The 21,679-nt window shown below is 44.2% G+C and overlaps 2 protein-coding genes across 2 annotated transcripts in view; one reads left to right on the top strand and one right to left on the bottom strand.

The window, feature by feature from the left end:
* The window catches only part of LOC124220945 (neurotrimin-like), a 232,906-nt gene that overhangs the window by 86,605 nt on the left and 124,622 nt on the right, over positions 1-21,679 (top strand). Inside the window, exon 3 of the mRNA XM_046630426.2 lies at positions 6,560-6,866. The gene's annotated coding sequence lies outside the window, so the exon portion shown is untranslated. The remainder of the gene's footprint in view (positions 1-6,559; positions 6,867-21,679) is intronic.
* On the bottom strand, positions 1,138-20,685 carry LOC124220946 (zwei Ig domain protein zig-8-like). The gene is made up of 5 exons (XM_046630433.1): positions 19,427-20,685; positions 6,545-6,756; positions 5,019-5,247; positions 3,830-4,129; positions 1,138-2,229 (listed from the first exon to the last, which is right to left on the bottom strand). Exons 1-5 carry the CDS (start codon positions 19,485-19,487, stop codon positions 2,129-2,131), a joined length of 903 nt encoding a protein of 300 aa, XP_046486389.1. The 5' UTR covers positions 19,488-20,685; the 3' UTR covers positions 1,138-2,128.

Genomic DNA, 21,679 nt, shown 5'->3' with positions numbered 1-21,679 from the left:
GACTTTTGCGTCACTTAACGATCGTGTTTCAGAGTACGTATATTTCACGGCTCTCCGAGATAAGGCAGAGGAGCCGTACAAAAGCTGTTGAAAAATCTGTCACCCTGCGCGTTGATCGTTCTTGTTGCAAAAACTATCCACCGATTGATTGCTTCGCCGGCGGCAAAGCACTCGGAATATTCCCTTCGGTACGTTATTCGAATTGTTTCCACGCGTTTTCGCTGTCTTTTACAAGACGACCACCAGACGTAGACTCTGCGCCTTCAGACCCGTTGAATATCCGCTGCAAAATCATAAAGAGGATCCCACCAGCTGTTGACGACGCGGATTAACCACGCGAAAAGCGGTTTCTCTGGGCGCTAAAAGGGGCGCCGGGCTAAAATAATTTGCGGCCTGGAACGATCGCTTCCTCAGAGAGAGTCGGGAGCTTGCGGAGAGTCTGCATTGAGACCGGCGTCTAGACGGTAATCGGAAAGTTGTTACCGAACGGACCTGCGGCCCAAGTTTCATTTTCAACCCTGGAAAGTTACGCAGCCAGCCAGCCTTCAAATTGCTCTCTGTCTCTCAGGCCGCAGAGGACACGGATAAGCTCTCAGGGCTTAGATCTGCGTGTTTCAAATTTAATCGCTGTTCTCTATCCAGCTGCGGCGCGTCCGAGAGTGAGAGAGAGAGAGAGAGAGAGACGTCTTCAGCTTCTGCTGCTTCTGCTGCTGGTTTAGACGTAGTTTCTATATCGATTAGGACGTTTGGACAGGAAACGACTTTCCCCAGTTCGAGTTGGCTTAACCCCGCCGCTCGCCTTTCCTACCGGCCTTTTATCCCCCTCGAAATTTTACGAAAAGATTGCACCTCGTTCCCCGGGATAAATTATCCCGCCGTTATCGTTCAATGTTCTCGGACCGATGAAAGAATACGTGCGACGAAAGAATATGTATGGGATCGAACGGGATCCGCGTCGCGTCCCTCTCGTTTTTATTGCGAAAATGTGAGAATCAGGGTAGTTTTTTTCATCACTTATATATGTATACTTTTCATTTTATTTAGTAAACATCATAATGTTATATTTACAATACCCAACTACCTTCACGTGTGACTGCAGTGTAGGCAGATATATATGTATATAATATATTATTGTAGGTAAATTCTGTTTTCGCTTGAATGAAATTTATACCGTCGAGTTATGGTATAGTTTATATTCACCCCCTATTTTTCATTTTTTTTTTCTTTTCATCTTTTTTCATCTTATCGTCATCTTTTTTTTCGTGTTAAGTCAATTGTACAACACAGAATTAATTATCAACAGCCCTTGTGTGATACAATTCATACAATTAAATCGACTTGTTTTTACGTACAGACCTTTTCGAAAATCTGAATCTTATCGTAAAACTTCTACGTGCCGTATATACATAGGTATAATGTGTGTATAATTCTCCTACATTTTCTTCTCTTTATTTCTTTTCTTTGTACACAACATTTGCATGACTGCTACTTCATCTCCTTCTCCTTTTCTTTCTCTCTCGCTCTCGATAAATTTCCCCAATGTAGTACCGCAGTCCCTGTTTTATCATTTCTCTTTTTCCCCCTACTCGCGCATACATTGTTTCAGATTTTCGAACCTGGCTGTACGCAACAACAAATGCCAGTGTTTCGTGAAATATCATATTACGTATGCATATGTTACAAGACTATTTACAGTAGGTACGTGCCGTAGAACCAACGTTATTACCAAAGAGGATTGCGTTTTCGAAACAAGCAATCAGCGCAACAAAGCCTTTGTCCGCAGAATAATTTCCGGAAATAGGAATATGCTGTCTGCACAGATTTTCAATAGTCTGATGTCTTTTTTTCTCTTATCAATTACCCAACTTTTTTCAGTTTTTTCCAATCGTTATATCGCTGGGGGTAAAGAAGCGGAAAGATCGACATGATTTCACTCTCTTCTTTTTGGGTATGTAATTCCTGGATTCAGAACACTCAACCGTCTGGTATTAACGTTCGGATTCAGCGACAGAGCTTGACGTTGGATTACAATCTATCAATTAATAGGTTTTATTTTCTTTTTCTTTGTGTGTTTGGTTTTCTTTCCTTTTCCTTTTTTTTTTTCTTTCTGTCAATAAATTGCTTACATTTACATCGAGGATATGTACAAAATAATTAGCGACACCAAAAGACAACTCGATGACAGAATAGGCCCAGCTGTTCCAGTCTGCATAGCCTCTGGCCGTTCTCCTGAAACATGTAACAGTGGATGGAGAAACGTGTAAAGTTTTGATTGTATTGCAAGTCTCGCACAGTTGGACGGACGGGTCTGTGTCGATCGGTTTTCGGAATAGAACAGCTTTATTCTAAGTATAAACTTCGCTTCGAGTAAGTTTCGGAGGCTCAGCGGGACATTCGAAAATTTCCAATATTCAAACCAGACCCTGCGAAACCAATTAAACTTCGGGGGAAACTTAAATATTGAAAAACTGAGACTCCGCAGTAAGGGGATTTTAAATGGAGAGGGGAAAAAAAACAATAATAAGATAAAGCGAATGACCGCGGCGGACACGCAGTTTATAATCCTGGCAACGCCCGTCAAGGATGGTCGGGGATCATTACGAATAGATCGATTTTTTAGTATAACAAATTGGTTCAATTAAAATATCTCCGAGCCATGCCTGTGAGCGTATACTTATAAAGGCAACCTCGGGAATCTGGTATTAAATCGTTTTATACACCGCGGGTGATCGACGGAAAACGAAAGTATAATAATGGAAAAAGTTGGCCAAGTGTATTACCATAAGTTGTCCGATGGAAAGAGAGCCGCGGATACTTTCCCACGCGCATACGTATATAACAGACTGTGCAGAGATAACGGACATCGACATTGATTCCGAGGAAATATCGCGATCGACTTTTCCCTACGGGTTATATATGATAAAATATAGGGAGGATGAATTGGCAATAGGTGAAAGGGTGGGTATTACAGCTGTGCGACCGACTAGACGTACGCTGGAGATATCAAGCCATCCAATCGGGCCGATTGAACGTCAGTTTTTAATCCCTTATCAAACTTGAAAGGATTCGGATTACATTTTGGGCGAAGGTTTAATGCGGCGAAAAAAGGGGGAGAGAAAATGAAAAACGAAATCACCCAATTTCCCGAGGCATTAAGAGTATAAATTGGGTTTTTGGACATTAACTGCTTCTTTGCCTTTCCCCTCTTTGTACACATAAAGAGCCCGCGGGGCAAATTTCATTAGCCAAGATTTTGTCCGGTTTGTACTATACATATATATGATTTCGCTCGATTGGCAGAAAAGGGCAATTTGTCTTGATCGATTTATTTGCAGGACGCGTATAATCAACGCTCTCCCATGATCCGATAGCAGAGCGGGACGTATTTTACGACATTCCATGTACGGGAGCTTTTCCGCACCCTCGTTCCGCGTATTTCCTGCTGAAACACATCTTGCGGAGGCGCGTGTCTTTAGAAATGTTTCTCAAGAGAAGCCAAGACCGAGAGTCGATTAATAAGGCGCTTTGAGGTTTCAGTAAACCAAGAGGAGTCGGCATCTCGATACGTCAGGAAATTAAATTGGAGGATTTCTCGCTTCGCTCGGGACGGGGAGATATTTGTATTTTGAATTTTGGAATGCGAGAGAGATCGCGATAATAATTGAACGCGTGAAATTGAGCGAAGCCTGATCAAGACGTCAAAGCCGCGGTAATTTTAGGCTCCGTTTCGCCGCAGTTACGCTTCAATCATACGACTGTTCCGCGAATAGAATGGGGGGGCGGGGGGGGGGGGGGGGGGGGAGAGAAGAAAGAAATCAAACTCACTCACCATTCAGGACGTGAACTCTGACGGAAGCCATTTCCGCGTTGCTTGGCTTACATCCGTATTCCCCCGAATCCGAGGGCTGAGCAGCTTGGATGAGTAGCCAAGAATTAGTGACGTCATTCCCTTTCTCTGTGATCACGGACACACCGCCCCTGGGACTGTCGTAGCTCACTGTTCTCTGATTGTAGTACCAAAATATGTACGTCGGCGGCTCGGAACTGAAGTGGATGGCGCATGTCAGGTTTATCGTGCTTCCCGCGCCCACGTAGAGCTCCGGACCACCGAGGATCGTCGCCGTTGGCACTGCGAAGGTAGAAATTGGCGAAAAAGGTTCGCATCAAACGGAATCTGTAGGAAATTTCGCCGCTCGGGGATAAATTTTTGGCTCTCACGAATTAAATTCTGAAAAATAATCGCGCTGGTATTTAATTTATGAAATAAAAACGACCGAATCCCAAAGTATAACGTGCGAGAACGACGATCGATCTGTTCGAACGAGTATCGTATTACCGTCTGTACGCGGGATTTACAAAAGTTATTTTATAACGGCATGACGAATTTTGATGGAGATATCGAGATAATCCACCGTTTATAGAGGGGGATGAATTTTGCTCGGAAAATTCTCTCCCGGGGTTAATCGATCGTTTCGTGTTTACGGTAGGGCATGGTATCTCGTCTGTTTGGCCAACGGTTCGCGGATGTGCCTCGTCGGCGTCGTCGTCGTCGGCGTCGTGGGCGTCGTTAGCTTAGGCCGGTGGATTAATCAGCGTTGCCCCCTGGGACAGGACGTTGCCTGGATTCCGATCAAACCCCACGACCTGGGCGTGGAAAACCCGAATTTCGGGACATTGAAACTTGGCCCATCCTCCGCACCTTTCGCCACCTTCCGTACGCAATGCCCGTCAAGGAATCAAGTCAATGAGGGGTCATTCCGCTACCCTCGTTACGCGCCACTTGCCCGATATAACAATATATACATTTCGCCCGGTGTTTGCGCGCCTTCCGAAACGATCCTCCATTTCGAAGATCATCCCCTTGAAACGAGGATCGTAGACGGCTGTGTTCTCGACTCGGTTTTGCCGCCGTGGGTGTCTCGTTCGCGATATAAATAAATATGCTTTTCCTTTCACGTGCGTGAATCGTTAATCGTAACATCACGCTTTTGCGAAACTATAACCGGAATTTTACTCACCGACAACGTTCAGGTAGAAGTGATGTGACTTTAAGGGAACCGTTGATATCTGGCATTCGTATATTCCTTCGTCTCGTTCCTGGGCCCATTTTATGCACAACGTCCACTCGGACCACTCGCTGTTTTGCCCGGAATTTTGAACGGGTAGAGCTTGAAACCGCTGATCACTGGTGTAGGTGTAAACTCCGGCGGTCAGGATGTGTATGTCCCGATGCCTGACCCAGGATACCTTTGCGTGGAGAATAGAACAGGAGTAAAAATAAAAATGAAAGTTACAATACCGGTGATTCGGATCGCGTATAGAAATGTTTTCACGGCTCATGAACTTTTTTTATTCTCTTAAATTACCACTGATTTTGTTCGCGATTTTTGCTCCATTTATTTTTCTCACTTTCTTTTCATTCACTTCACAAGGAAAAAATAGAGGCAGACAGCGAGGGAGAAAGAGAGCGGCAGACTGTGTGCGTGAGTCTTTTATTTTGATCCGCAAGCCGTGGGCGGACATTTTCAGAGACACCTCCGAAAATTGGGATCTCAAATCCTTTGCAGCAAAAGTCTTCTTTACTGCCCAGCCTTTGAATAAAATATAACCAGCAACGTGGCTTGCGAAGTGATGTTACGTGCGTTGTATACTTTGTATACTTAAATAATAAGGAGTGAAAAAAAAGAAGAGAAAAAAAAAAATGGAAATCACGCGAACTTGCGCCCTCCAACTTCGGAGCTCAGAAATTATAACGAACTCAAATGCCGGTATCAAATCATCTTTTCGTTATCAAAATTTTCTACAGTCCTTGCTGAATCCTTGTTCTTCGTCAAGAAAAGGAATTTATTAGTTGCGTATCTAACGGCAAGCGAATAGTTGTAGTATAAAAAAGTGAGCTTCCACGGCCGAAAGCAACATGAAATATAAGCTCCGTTACGATTCCCCGAACGACGTGCGCGACGCTTGAAGAATGTACGTAGTCGGCAGGCCTTTGGTGCCTTTCAGGTGCCCGCGGACCCTCCAGGATCGCGAAACATCCAAGATTCTGGGGTCCAGAGTGCCTATTTGATATCTGGAATTAGCCTCGCTCCCACCGAGCGATATCCGCGCCGCGTCGGCGTTCGTGCCGGGGAGGTAATTCGCCAGCAGACATTGCAGATTTCACTGATTAAACATGAATTCAGAGGCAAGCCCCGATTGATTATGTAATTATTATTGACCGCGGCGCTAATCTTGCCGCTCGACGGTCGCTCCTGTAATTGGATTGAACACGCCGAGATATATCTGCGTGGTTGAAATTGTTCGAATCAACAATTCAGGTGAGCAAGCAAAACCTCCGGCACGGCTATGGCCTGCTATATCCGGTTGAAATACCGATATCATAACCCGTTCGACTCGCGCGAATTGTCGCAGCAGCCCCGGTGTGTACTTAGCATTAATTATCAACTCGCCGATCAAATATTCCCGATAATTATCGCAAAGCGACGAGCTTCGCCCGTCCCCCGACCCCTCGATTCCTCCTCGGATATTTCAACTTCCTTACGGTTTTATCATCCAGGTTCCTCACTCTGCACGTCAGGTAGGCCGTCTTGCCGATGAGCGCCGTCACGTTGGTTGGCTGGCTCATGTCGAAGGTGGGCTCGGGCTTTGGCTTCGCACCGCCACCGGGGGGGTTCAAAAGCTGCTGTCGCGGCCTCGCCTGGTTCGGATGTCGCTCCGAGGTGTCCGTGCCGCGTTCTCCCATGCTCAGAGTGTCTGAAAATCGAGAATAACGTCAGTTGCACGCCCCTCGCAGATGCATCTCGTCGGTTTATTGCTGCGAGCTCGTCAAAAGCGATGATGCGGAGGAGAGCTTTTGCAGATCGGTAAGTACGTTACACAGGTTTCTTGAATATATCCAAGCTTTTCCATAGAACCCGGCTCTCGCATCGGCATTGCCACTAATGCCGTTCATAAAAATTTCACATGAATCTGACACGCTGAGAATATTTCCATGAAATCTATGATATATGACATTATAGGTACGCATTATATATATATATATAACGGGGAAAGAGAATGGAGTAGATAAAAAGATAAACGAACCGTGATTTCTCTCCCCTTATAAAGCATATCTGTAGAACGTTGGGAAAAAAGAAATACGAGCGCGAAGGGGGGATGCAGGATCGCTGTTTTATTTCGTTTGAATATCATCCTATTCCGCGTAATAATTTTGCGGTTTATAGCTCCCTCCTCGAATTAATTGCTCTCGGTGTATAAATGCCGGTTTGTTCTTTCTACGACCATTTTTACCACCGAGCTTTTATACCCTGCAGTTGCTTTTATCTGGAAAGACTCGCCGCGCAAATTTGGCTCGGCGATCGAGAGTTTTTTGCATAAATATCTCGCACACTGACTGCCCCCCTTAAATATCGAGTGTCGTCTGTGGTGGAACGTGACCGTCGGTGTCTCGAGTATCTTTTCTGCAAGTTTTTTTTTTTTTTTTTTTTTTTTTATTTCTAGCTTTATTTTTATTCTTTTCGCTCTTCTTCGCAAGTCGAAGAAACGTCCCTAGTGCGAAAATCATCGATTACCGTCGGCCAAACACCCCCGCGAGCGGCCAACGCTGTCGATTTAATACCTGATACCTACTTCAGCGAGATGCCCGGCTATACGTATACCCAGCAGGCTACTACGCCGAAGGAAATGGCTTTGGGATCGCCTTTCTCCCCTAATACGCCGATCCGTTATAGGTATCCTCAAAGTTGCGACCGGCAGGGTCAAGTAATTACGCGAGTTACCGGTGACCTGTGAACTTGTGGATAGTTTCCACCCGGAACGACCGTCGCTCAAAGTCGAATCGCATAAAGATGACGCATTTGAGAAGAATCGATCTCCCGCCTCGAACCCTCGGAGTCTCGGACGAAGTCCAAGGGAGGCCGGCATTCCTCCCGACGAGGCGACGAGGCGACGCTCGCATTTCCACCTTCACGGCGTTCCCGCAAATACACACCCTGATTTAGATTTGACGGGTATTGATCGCGCCTCGATTCGCATCCTCATCACGGAGCACCGCCTGCGATATACGATCCGAATATCTGCCGGACCCAAAATACGGATGAAATATAGATAACGCCGTTGATATGTCAGCTCTACTCCTCCCAGGGTATGAACGGTTATTATCCGGATGCTGAAGGTTACGACCCTGCGAACCCACGTCCGAGTACTGTCAGCTGAAAAGCGAGCTGCAGGCATCCGACGTCTGTACGTCGTCTCGGCCCTGCGAAGGGTGAAAATAAGGGCGCGGGAGGAGGAGAGCTGTTGACTTTTCACTCGAGCGAGAAGTAACGATTCGAAATCGACACCTCAACCTTTTGTCTCGCTTCTTACTTCTTCTCCTTCTTCTTCTTCTTCTTCTTTTTTCCGCTTCTATACTTCTCCACCGATGTTTTTTTCAGGATGTTGTCTTTGCCCCGCCTCATCCCTCGCCGCTAAGCGTTTCTCAAAGAACGTCGGAGCTGAAAACAGGGGGCGGAGGATTTTGCTCGGGGGCTCTGCAGAGACTCGCGAACCCTTGACGAGCCTTGATGTACCTTGAAAACATTCTCTTAACTACGAGTTGATTGTTTGCCGTGAGAACGCGACCCGACTACGAACCCGGTATCGGAATTGATACGTTCGAACGCCGATTATCGGAGGGTGAAAAGATTTGATAACGAATAAGTATATATAAAGTATGAAACGTGGCAGCTCGATGATCGGATAAATTGAAGGCTGAATGAAACAAAGCGTTGAAAGAATCGTCGCTTCACTTTTTTACAACTTGAGAATAAAAAATTTTTGCTGGGGGTAAATTTACAAAGCATGACATTTTATTAATGCTGCATTAAGGTTTAGACAATAGCTAACGAATTTCCTTACAACTGAATCCACGCAATAATAACTTTACGATCTTCAACCTCGTAGATAAAAATATAATATCGTACGCATAGCACAATGAAACGATGTTGAAGTTGGCGTCTCTCTCGCCTGATGAGGCGACAACCAAACTCGTCAGAAAAACGACGGCGCAAAATGTTCGAAAATGAATCTGAAGAGGCTGTATTTTTTCTGCTCGGCTGAACCAGACACGTCTTATTGTTTTGTCTCCGTGCTTTTACCGATGACGACGTTCCGTCCGCACAAAAGTATAGGCGTATAGAATTACTAGCGTACGTGTATTACGCCAGATAGAAATTATTCTAAGTAGTGAAAATTGTACAACCAACTTCTGTTTCTTGAATTCGACGAAGCACTGGTCCAACTCATTTATTCGCGAATCGTAATTTTTTTTTTTTTTTTTCACGAAAAGTTTGATACTCCAAGTATCGATGTTCCTCTCTTTTCTACAACGCAATTAGCGGTTTGCGATCAACTGTTTCGTTCTGAGATCTAGAGATCGCGAAGAGGAAAATGAGGAGGAAGCGGACCTTCATCATGATATTATTGAGAACTCTTTAATTATCTCTTTTCGATAATCATAGATGTTCCGAGTGTACTCGACGCTGCACTCGACCTCGGCTCGTTAATTGATCTCAATTTACGAAAGGGTGAGATAAGGAATTTCTTTACAATGCTTCAAGCCGTCCATTATCTCCGTGTACGTGTCATTGTTCGAAAAAAGTTTTGTTTCACATCCCGTTGAATAGCGGGGGTGGAAAAACGAAGGAATATTTAACCGTTTTTGTCGTACGTTCCAATAATCAAGGAAAATTAATTGCAGACGATCGTAATAAAAGTTTGATGAGACAGTTTATAGGAACTGTTTTAAAAATGCATCTTTATAACGCGAATCGTTCACTTTTTTGCCGAATTCAGGGCCGAAAAAAAAAACCTCAGACATCTCTATGCTCGTATAGTCGTTAAGCTATTGCTGAACGGTGAGAAAAAGCTGAAAGGAAATATTGGACAAATATCTTTACGATAAAAATGGAGCGTCCTCGACGTATAGACGCAAAGTTACGTACGCGTAGCAGACGCTTGCAGGAAAACGAATCTGTGCCAGCTAGCAGCTCTCTATCTCTGATAACCATTTCATCTGAAATCTGGGCCATCTCTATACCGTTATTCCGACGCATCCGCACAGACTTTTATACTATATCTTGATATTGAAATTCCAAGCAAAACGGGCCGATGTTCATGCGCTCGCAACATGTCCTATCGATATATTATCTATAGCCTATACAGACGGACAAAATATCAGCTCGTCTGAATGCGGGAGGCCACGAAGAGAAAAAAAAAAGAAAACTTTGATAACCATCCGCGCATGTTTATTGGGGATAAAATTGAACGCAAACCAAGAGATTTTCATTACTCATCTAGAAATCAATATTTGACGCTCGTTTTCGAGTTCATGCGTTAAGATACTTTCACACTTTTTTTTTTTTTTTTTGCATCAACTAGAAATGTGGATTACACGATATTCTAAATAACAGATTTTTCTGTTCTTGATCTCGGAGCGGGAAAATTTCGATTCATTATTGATAGCGTGGAAGAACTCTCAGGGAATTCTGATACTCTCGCTGCGACAAAGAGTTTGATTTTCTCATCTCCGGTCAAGATAGGGTATGCACGGGTTATTTGTGAAACCACATTCACCGCAGTGGCTGGTATCTTTTGGTAATTGGTAGCGTGGCCGAGGCGACGGGATGAGGGTTTTTGTCCGAGCATGTCCTCGACTAGATTCTCCACCGTTAAAGATTGTATCGCGTCGCTCGGTGAAGCTATCGGACTCGCTTGTTCGCCGATAAAACTTTGCCATATCTGCAGAGACGAGGAAGAAGAAGAAGAAGAAGAAGAAGAAGAAGAAGAAAAAGAGAGACTGACGCGGGGTCAGAAAAGAAAAAAGGAATCGAAGGACGCTCAAGATAATGGGTGAAAGTCGGCGGCGATGCGCGAGCTGCTTATATCCCGTGGGATCGAAGGAGGGGAAAGTTCGGGACGTGTTTAGGGTCCCTGCATCTGGAGGGATGATTCTATTCTCGTCCTTTTCCCGGCTCAGTTGCAAGGCACGCGAGGCGCGCCCGTTAACCAGGCCTCAATTAATGTTTGAACCGCTTTCTTCGGGCAAATAGTCGACTTTGAAGGGCCAAAATTTACCCGTTTCCTTGGCAGATGTGCGTAAGCGAGGATCACGGAACACGGTGTGTGCTGAAACGCCGTTCAGCTGGATTAATTTAACCTGTAAGGACATTCGGGTCGGTCCTGTGTACCCTCAGTGGTGGAAAATTAATTGGATCTACATTAATTACCGGCAGCGTAAGCCGCTTTCATCAAAAACCTATGACGAAGCGTAAGCCAGTGATTTTAATCAGTAGGCTCAACCCTCCGAAATTCCTAAAACATTTCGAATCCATAGCCTGAACAGATGCCGCGAGGACGGATTTCGGTTAACCGCCTTATGCTTTCGGAGTGTTTCTTCTTTGGGAATTGACCCGAACGTAAATTGCCAGTATCTTACAGATTTGCCGGGCGTTTCGAGTCACAAACGACAGATGTCTTATTTACTTAAGGCATTTTTTTTTTAGTGCAGTGGTGACTTCTGTTCACTTTTACCAGCCTTTTTTCATTCTGGCATTCGATCGAATATTCAAATTGCGAATACTCACGCTTGATACGCGGGGAAAAAATACTGAGATCGATACTCGTTGTCAGTGCAGATACGTTTTTACGTTCAAAATTTTCAAGTTCACCGGATTGTTGGAATCATCTTGCTTTGTTTAATCAAATCCAGAAGGCATGAATTTGTCCAATTTAGACGGGGTCGTAGATTGTATTATAAACGTGACGAATTTACTCGAACCAAGTAATTATACCGCATGTATGTATCTAGAACAGAACATCATTAATTCATAACAGTTATGACCGCGCTTATAATCCGCTATTTCGTAGAGCTAATTGAAATGCTCCGTAAAGATTATTACGCTTCACTCTCAGAAGTACAATTTATCACGATATATATTTTTCGTAACGATTTCGCTGTGTTCCATAATAGATCTTCATTAATGAGAACAGTTTCTCGTGACTGACAAATCGGTTTTCGAAAAAGAAAACTCGTTATCTTGTTCAAATTTTCTCGTGCAATTGATGAATTTGTGGTACTACGTGGAATTGGAAAATGTGGTTTGAGGGAGGAGGATCGGTTCTACAAAAATTAGTTTTACAGCGAAAATATTCCAAAGAATCGCTTCTACAGAAATATTTTTCTGCCGAAACCGATTCGAGATTCGCACCAGAAATAAGCCTGCATTAATTATTCTATAGAAGAATATTCCGTAGAACAATTCTCTTCTAGCATAATTCATACAGGATTGTTTTTGATGTGAAGCTCGAATTTCTGTAGAATCAAACCCCATTCGTTTGCAGCATCCGCGGTTATATTTATACTTCACTCAGATAAATATATAATTTTCCTTTGATCGCCGGTGCGAGAAATTTTAATGACAGTTTATCGCCGGGAGTTATTGCGGTGTATAAAAATATGCTTGAACATAGGTACGTTGTTAACACGCGACTCGTAGCTAGTTTGTTGTTTTTCCTAGCAATATTGTTTAAATGGTTAAGAGAGCAAGCGGTGTAAGTCAGTTTGACCTAATTTTTCAGGACAATGGAATTTCTATTTAAGATCACCCGCAATTCTGGTGTCAGAAAGAATATATTATTTCGGTTTGTTCTATGTTTCAACAATAGTTTAAAACTACCGCTGCTAAGGTATTAAGCTTATACCGAATAAATCACCCATTGTACTAAATGACTTAGACGCCTTGCATTTTCAACTCCTCGTACTACGTCAAACAAGCACAGCAAAACGTAATCTTTTACACATACACGCTTTAATAAGGCGGGTTAAATTTATCCTCGTTATAAAACCTCGAACTGCACCCTGAGGAGTTTTTTTCCATGCGCGTCGGTCGACGTTGCAAGAGTGTATGAAAAACAAGACGGAGAAGAAAAACAACTCCCATTTCTCGGTTATAATTAAAAGTTTGGACGATATCGAGGCGTTCCCACCGCGATAAGTGTGCGTATTAAGCAAACTGCTAAGCACGTTGTTTTCGCGATGAAATTCCACGCCTCCCAGCGCATGCCCTGCAGCATTCCCGTTCCTCCGAGAATTTTTCCGCTATCTCCTCGATAACCAGCGCGCATCTTCGGCAAACCGGGTTATGCATAAAAGATCCAACCGTCGAAACGCGAAATCGGGATTCCGAGCGTCGAAGCCACATGCGACGCCTTTGCTTCGGCTCATCCGGACTTCCAATTCCCTCCTCGCGTCTTTGCATATTTTGCGTACCTACGTATTTCTAAAGAAGAAATTTCACCGAGTAACCGGATAACGAGGGGAAAACGATGCTTTGGAAAATTCGTAATCTTTCGCAGAGCGTGTAGACATTTTCTTCCTTCGGCTCTTTTCAAACGAAGAACCGGCGAACGACGTTTGTTCCGTCTTGCTCTCGTCGAGTTGCGAGCTCTTGTATCAAAGGAAGCGAGTATAATTTATGCGAAATTTCATTCCGAAAGCGAGGCGGACTTATCGTCTACGAGAACTCCGAGTGCGGGCGTTTTAAACATCCTCGATATTCGGCTGAACGAATGAATTATGCCGAGTACCTATTCTCCACGTTTCACATTTCAATTCTGTACGGGATTCGAAGGTAAAATCCCACACCTATAACTCCCGCTGGAGTACGGAGGTTAATTGAATTAGTTAGTAGGTTGAATTGATTATAAAATCGTAACTCGTCCGGTGCTGAATAGACATTATACACGGTGTACATAGGCATGCACATATGTGCTTACACGTACATTACGTTTATATACACGCGGTGGAAATTTATTTGCATCACGCGCAAATTCGCCGGTTGGAAGGTGCTTTTTTTTTTTTTTTTAATTTATTTTTCACCTTCTCTTCCTCTATCAAGAGGGGCCGAATGAAATCTCATCGCTTGATCATTAATTATTTCCTGTACGCTATTCAACCGTCAGACGAATTCCGATCGTCGAAGAATTCTTCATCCTAGTCGGCGTGGTTTAATACAACGCGTATACGAAGCCCCTCAACATCCGAGGACCTCGAGGCCATTTTTTTAATATTTAAACCACAAGCAGCTTGTAGAATTTTTTTTTTTTTTTTTCACGAAACATGGATGCGTTCGCTTTGTTGGTTCAGAGCTTTCTTGAAAGTATCTCGGAAATGCTTTGAAAAATAATTGTATACAGAGATCCTATACGTTTGCATTAATTTTCCGTAAAAACGGTTTAAACACTTGTCGACGTGTGTAAGAGAAACTGTACCCGTCGCGGTGCAAAATTATGCTGATAAATTTTGAAAGAGCAGGTGTCACACAGGTACACTAGTCTGCTGTGATGGAAATGAAAATTTTTGTCTTGACTTTGAAAGTTTAAAAACCTGAGCTTGTATTCTACGCGTAAGCGAGCACATACCTATCCCTACATTCATATAATACCCAGAATGAGATGACGTGTATCACGGGGGTAAATCAGAGAGGAGAAATATCTCATTGGCACGAGCAGCAGCCACGGTGCCGTTGATTTACGCGTTTGTGTTTACGCAGACTAATCAGGCGTTTCAGATTTCTCAAAGTCACGTCGAGTTATGAAGCGCGTTGGATTGGCCGAATCAGAGCAGGTAGGTAGGTAGATAGGCAGGCAGGCAGACTGCTGAAGCCTTGGTGAAAACGCAAGGGACTGGGAAATATGCCGAGCTTATTAGGACGGGCGAGAATCTCGCTCTCTCTCTTTCTCTCCTTCTATCATCCCGAAGGAAAATCAGGGACTAAGATCTGAGACTTCTGCCGGTAGACTGTGAAAATTGGAGAGTCAAGAAGTGGGTGCCTCGCACCTTCTCACCATGAATATTCCATTCAGAATCCAGCATCGTACAACCAACCGAATTCACTCCCTTTGCAATCTCTCCAGTGCGAATTTTTAGAGCACCCGATCGCGTGACGTTTCACTTGAAATTGCCTCTGTGCCGAATTATCGTACCGAGCTACGTTGACCGCTGACAAAGGTGTTTTGATCACGACAGGTAAACATCTCGGGCAGTATCAGGCAGTATCGCTCGACCCTTCGTATCGCGAACATGTTATTACTCCCGTTCTTCGGAGAGGCAAAAGTCTTGTTCAATCGCGGTGATCAGTGGCGTTCATCTTCCAACACGTGTGTCGTAAACATCGTGAGTAGAGATTCGGAGTTGGCAGCGTTACGCGAATGAGTTGTGAAGTGATAGTGCGGTTGTGTCTTCGAAAAGTATTCAAACTTGAGTTGACCCACGCACGCAGGATACGGTGTGCAAGTCAAATGGTAAGCATAATTCTCTCTAATTTTACTAAATTTCATTAATTTCGTCGCGTATATTATTAGTGGATACTCGCGCAGCTTTTTATACCCTGTACGAAATTGATGATGCTGTAATGTTTATCTACAATTATTATCCGAGTGTATGCTGATTCGCAAAATTGCGTTATCATTATTTTAATCCCCGTGTTCACTCGCCTGGCTCTCTCGCTGATGAAATTCGTACAATGCGTGTAAAACAACAGTCTTTGTGCATCGCCCGGAATTGTTGTACCAAAACAGAAATACGCGCAATATCGGAGTTTGAAAACCACAGCGGATCGCGTGGGCGTCGATCGATTTCAACGATGGCAAAATGTTTCACCACTCGCAATCGGGATGGTAAATTGATTGCAATGGGACGATCGTTGCGGAACTGTGCGAACCGGACGACGATGCAACGTGCGTGTACAGTCTTTCCTTATTATGCGGGGCTGATTTTGCGTCAGTCGCTGTTTCCTCGTTGTCTCCACCGTATTCTCAGTTTCCAGTCATCCCTTCGAATTCGAGAGTCGCAGACTCTTCAGCTCCGACTTCACGGGGAAGTTTTTAGCGTCGATAACCGTGCAGTCACGAGGCACAAAAACATCGACGTGGCCGCCGTATATATTCGTTTAAAGTTAATCCAGGGAAGAAATATATACGCGTATCCTGGAGGAACTCGAGAACGTTCGCCGCTGTATTTTATCCACCCTGCACCCCTTCTCTCTACGCTGGAATTCTGCAGCAGTGTGTATATATATTTTGTTCGTCGAGTCGCCTGCAGCTCGGGTTTCGAAATCGCCTCGATATTGTCGGAGTTCGAGGTTTTATAAGAAATTTGCATACGGCGAGTGCCTGGGAGTGGAGTCGGAGGGGGAAGTGCACGGAAAAAGGGAGGGAGAAAAGGCTCCTTTCCACTCGAGGCGACTTTTCTTTCCTTGTGTTTTTTCATCCCCCTACTCTTTCACCGATTTCCGTGCGGTTCCGACTTCTCGGAGTGAATTCACCGGCCCTCAATTCGGGAATTCGCTCCAACCACGCGTATGTTTTTGGCCGGGTTTCCCTCGGGAGAAGACGGGGGCCTTCCCTCGGGGAGCGAGACCGACGTTCAAGCTCCTCGACCTGTAACTGGGAGCGACCGAACCTCACCGAACCGGGTAAACAAATCACAGGCGTCGAAAACCAACCCGTATCGCAAAATTTTCGCTATTCCACATTGGAAACCCTTCGAACGACGCTTCCTAAACTTTTGCCCAATTTTTCACAATTCTAAAATTATACGTCGGAATCTTTTATTTTCCGCAGAGTCGGACCCAAATTTTCGACAACCTCGTTTACCCATTTCGCCGTAATCGCGACCCTCCGTTTCTCGATCCCTTGTCGTTGGACGTTTACATTAAATTTTTCGATTTCGGACGCGGTTCGATGCAGCGAATATTCTTTGTAGTCTTGTTGCCAGTTTCGGAGAATTTCAAAAACTCCAACCGACCTCAATTTCGCACGGATCGAGTACGAAGGTGCGGTGAATTTTACAGTCAGGGAAAATTCACTGCTTTAGAATTGTACAAGTGTTTTTCCCTCTCACATGGCTGTAGCTGTTTCAACTGCAATCTAAACTTGGATTTATTGTTTTCAACTGTAACGTGTACAACGCAGTAAAATAGTTGTTTAATATATTCCTCATTCCGAATCGTGTTTCGCGCACGGTAATATTTCTCCTAGGTAGAATTACACCTATAATCCAGCTACTCTGGAATTTTTACGTCGAGCATTGTGTCTTATATTGCCGTAACACGCCAGTCGAAAAGCTAAAACGAAAAGGGGACGAAATTAACTTGTACTTGCGTAACGTTTTTTCTCGAAGACTGGTTAAGGAATTGTCTTTTTTTGCATCTTTGCATATCCCATGAATATGAGGAATTTCATTACGAAGCGTCAAGGGTTGGTATCTGGAAGAAGAGGAAAAAAATCGACACGCCTTCGTTAAAGATTCGTTATCGCCGGCGTTTTCAGCGCTTGAATAGATACCTACGATATATTATCTTTCTGCGAAACGAATGGAGTGAAATTCTTTCTTCTGTTATATTATAATTCTACCAGGGTATTCAAGTATATTTCGCGTCTTCTGTATCCAGAGATTTAATTATTTCCCGTTTCCTCCGTCGAAAATTTACCAACGATTTACTAAAAATTTTAAGACGTACTTGATTCAACCAAATACATATGCACCAGACAAACCATTCTTCATAATAATTACGATCGATGGAGATTCACGTCGATATATCGTGAGAACCCTCGTTTCTACGAAGATATCAAGTAAGGGGCGAAATACGTAGTCAAAAAACTTTGCCAGAAGAATGTAGCGGCCCATATTTCATTGAGCTCATCGACGCGGGCGAAACTTTATTTCCAATCCAGGCACGTATGAACTCGTTGAATTCCACCCACTCTAATCTTGTTATGTCGCTAAGAGATGGAATAGATTCCGAGGATTGTCGTAACGAAAATAATCACGCGGACGAAGACAACGTGCAACGAGGCAGAAGTTGTCAACGTCGTCGTAATTCACTATGTATGTTCAAGCTTCCAATGACTTCAAGGAAACTTGGATTTTACAATACAAGTGTGTCTTATTTTATTACGGCTTCCTGAATTTCAGACAATTACTGGCTTCAGCATGCAAATGTATATTCGTATTCGTTCCGTCACGTCGGTCTCCCGAGGAATGAACGTACGGAGTACCGGCAGGAATCCTCGTTTGCTGTCGGACGCAAGTGACGAAGGTATATAAGGTCATTCACCGTCGTAGGTAGCACCTATAGTTGGAGATAGAGAAGCAGACGTCTCCCTCGGCGAGTCGGTGATTTGATCAGGGAAGGTTTCATTACCCTGCAGGGCTCGGTTCGCCGGTTTGCCGATCCGCTGCCAGGATCCACGGCTCGATCTGCCGCGGACGTATTGACACAGCTCTCCAGCTTCGTTCCGCAATATCCTTCGCGGCTAATAAACTCCCAGATCGGCGCTGCGTCTACTGTCTGAAGGGTAGAGCGATTCATTGGTTCTTTGCATTGCAGCCACCTCGTTCAATTTTATACCCAGTTTCCGTATGCCGAGGTTCCGACAATACTCGCCGCGCACTCCGGGATTAAGATTCACGATGACGATGCGATTTTTTATACTCTCCTGTTTCCTCATTCCTCGGAGTAATCGTGATTGCGGAAAGTAGGAAACGCGTGGAAACAGATGTAAGCGAAGAAAGGAAAGGAACCGCGAATTATCCGATGTCCAGGATCGTGGAATCGTCGAGGCGGAGAAGAGTGAGAGAGAGAAGGAGAATGAAAAAAATAGTTCCCGGTTTGAACGGTAATGCACAACCAGCCCCGGGCTTTCGAACGTTGCCAATCCCCGCGCGTATAAAACGTTCACATGTATCTCCGAAAACGAGAGCGGAATATTCAGGAAAGTCGGATTCAAATCGGTTATAACCCCTGTGCTAGTACGAAAATTCCCGGGCCAGCCTCGGAGGAAGGAGGAGTTTACCCTTCCATGGGTTTGATCGATTAGAGCGAGAGGATAAAAAGAAAGGAACAATCCTGCGTTTTATTTACGGCCAATTTTTCGGATTAATTAAAATCGACTTATTGGCCGATTATCCGGTATTTTCGGTTCGACGTACGGCGATGAAAGCCGCGACAGAAATCGGCGGAAAATCCATCTCCGATAGGTATAGTACCCGTAAATCCGTGTCAAAGGTATAAGCGGCAAAAACTGATCTCCACGTCGAGATTTTCTATACACGAGCCTTTGTCTCGCGCTAGAGAAATACGGAGTCCTCAAAGGACCGGGAAGACAATCGTGTGACGCTCGTGCAACAGTGTATAAGCCGCTTAATAAAGCTGCTACCATGGGGACAGAGAGAGAAAAAGAGACGCGCTCCGGCTCTGTGTGCAGGAGCTTTTGATGAAAAGCGTAGGCACGAGGAGAGAGATGTACGTTAATACATACGTATGCATAATACATACGTGTTACATATAAACTTGTTCATTTTTTCGAGGAAAATAATTACCTTCCGTGCACATAAGGAGTAGGGCAGCTAAAGACAGTCTTGTTTGCCATCTCAGTGCCATTTCGCAGCCTTTTCACACGTGATTTTTCACTTCCGAATTACCCATTGCTTTACACCACCGTTTTCGCGTAGGTATTCACCGAGTTTTCTACGCCACATATCACACTATGGTTTGTTATAATCCCTGCTGCAGCTCCGACCACAAAATCCACTCAAGTTTATTCCTCGGTGGATTCACTAGCGGGGCGGCGGGGTGTAGGAATCGAGAGGGGTTGGTCGACACTTTTGGGGACACTGCAATTATCCCAAAGACATTTCGCACCCGTCCTGCACTTCACGGTGTCCGTTTTAATCCGCGAGGAACGGCTCGAACGAATCTTGCTAGCCCGGTTGCGGAGAGTGAGACGTAAAAGCACTTGCTCTCAACTTTGATTGGACTAATTTAAGTTTGATTAGTCCTGCTGGAGGGGGATGCTATATTCACTAAAACTCTTTGTATGCAAACTAGCTTATCGTTAGCGTTGGTCCAGGCGTGATGACGATCCCCGGCCCGCCGGGTAATTGGCTAAATATATATATATATATATGTATATATATATGTACGTATATATCCAGCTGTTACGGAACTGATCCTGCAGGATTAACGCTGAGCACTCGACCGGATCTACGGTAGCAATAAATTCGATCCATGCTGGGAATAATTTAGTTTCACTTTCGACGACGCGTAGGCAGAATTACACGCTCATAATAAATCCAGCGGGAAAATATCCCGTGAATGTGAAACTTGTTATAGGAATATTTGGCGATAATAGAATTTCACTTTTTTTTACACTCATAATTCTTTCAGTTATTTTATTTTTATTTCATTTTCTGTTTTCCTCTTCGATGTTGTTTCTTGTTTTTTTTTTTTCTTCGTCTTTTACCCCGTGCAGCATTCAATATTTTACGTTTAAACTTGCAACGATATTTTTATTTCTCCACCGGTTATTCGATTCGCACGCACACTCTTTCACCGTTTTACCGCTCACCGATGAGACTTGTTTCTATCTTCTCTCGTCGTCGCGATCATGCACGAACCCCGGCAATTTTGAGCTTTTCCATTTTTTAACCCTCCGTTTTTTCACTCGAGTACAGGTACTTTCCAATCGCGCACTTTCAAATTTCTCACCACTACCGATACATGTATTTTGTATCAGAATATCCTTGCCGCGCTACGCGAGGATGCTGCGGAACGCGTCACGTCTTAATTCGACGGCAGATTTTCCCCGACTGCGGTCTGCCTTCGTTCGTGGGGCATGCGCGTTTTATCAACCCCGTTGAACATCTATATATGCGAAGGGGTGCGCCTCCCCCGCTTTGGACTTCAGCGCCGCGACGCCCGGCGCCAAGGCTCCGCGGATACTAGAAACTGTGGTGCGAGCCGTGGAAACTCCAGAATCCGTCGAAATCGCCGATAGATGTACCCTGTACCCTGTACCAGGGGGCGCAGGTGAAATCTATGCGTTCCTACCCTCGAGTACCGGGAAGCAATCAATTTTAACACGGTGCAGGCGTTTGGATAGCGGATTTTTTTTCGGATTTCTCGCCGCCGCCGCCTCCGCTCGGACACATCGGAATTCGCCTGAATTCATCGTTCTTGGGTAATTAATTGAACGAGTTTTATACTCGGTCGATTAAACCAGTCTAGACTTTAGGACAGAAAAACGTCGAGGGGTGAAGCGCAGCTTTTGCCTTTTGGGACGGGCAGTGAAATCAATTTTTCAACTTTTCTATCCTCGTGATAACGTAGTAAAAAAATTCTCTCAATTATCCTGGATTTCTTACGAAATGACACGATAAGCTGTATGAGTTTACTTGAAAGTATATGAAGAAAAATCTTTAGCGGGCCGGAAGAATAATTAAACGAATATTATACAGGTAGAATCTTTTCGGGAGTTTCACAACGTGAAAATTACACGCTCGAGGTCAGGATAATTTTTTGGGATGATCGAGTCATTTTTTTATCTTCCCTCGAGTGTCTATTTTTTGGTTAACTATGCGTACGTTACATTTATACTTACAGGTGGTATTTTTGATGAAAGTGCAGGTTCAGAATGCACCTCTTACAGAAAATTATCTACCTATATCTCATACGTGCATTGTGTTCGACAAACGTCGTTGTATACGAAACTTGTATTTTTTTTTTTCCAATCACTAGAGCGTATGAATTGAAACATACGTATTTCTACTGTGGCGAAGTAAGAATTCACATCG

The sequence above is a fragment of the Neodiprion pinetum genome, chromosome 6 (assembly GCF_021155775.2).
Source record: "Neodiprion pinetum isolate iyNeoPine1 chromosome 6, iyNeoPine1.2, whole genome shotgun sequence".
Classification (NCBI taxonomy): domain Eukaryota; kingdom Metazoa; phylum Arthropoda; class Insecta; order Hymenoptera; family Diprionidae; genus Neodiprion; species Neodiprion pinetum.
The sequence above is the reverse complement of the archived record's forward strand: the minus strand, read 5'-3'. Positions and strand labels throughout refer to the sequence as shown.

Bases quoted from the DNA above. Each gene is read 5' to 3' on its own strand.
- LOC124220946 (XM_046630433.1), bottom strand. From the start codon at position 19,487: ATGGCACTGAGATGGCAAACAAGACTGTCTTTAGCTGCCCTACTCCTT. The intron at 5,248-6,544 runs GTAAGGAAGTTG...CTCCACGCAAAG, and splicing joins GGAACCTGGATGATAAAACC to GTATCCTGGGTCAGGCATCG. The intron at 2,230-3,829 runs GTGAGTGAGTTT...TACATGTTTCAG, and splicing joins CAGAGTTCACGTCCTGAATG to GAGAACGGCCAGAGGCTATG.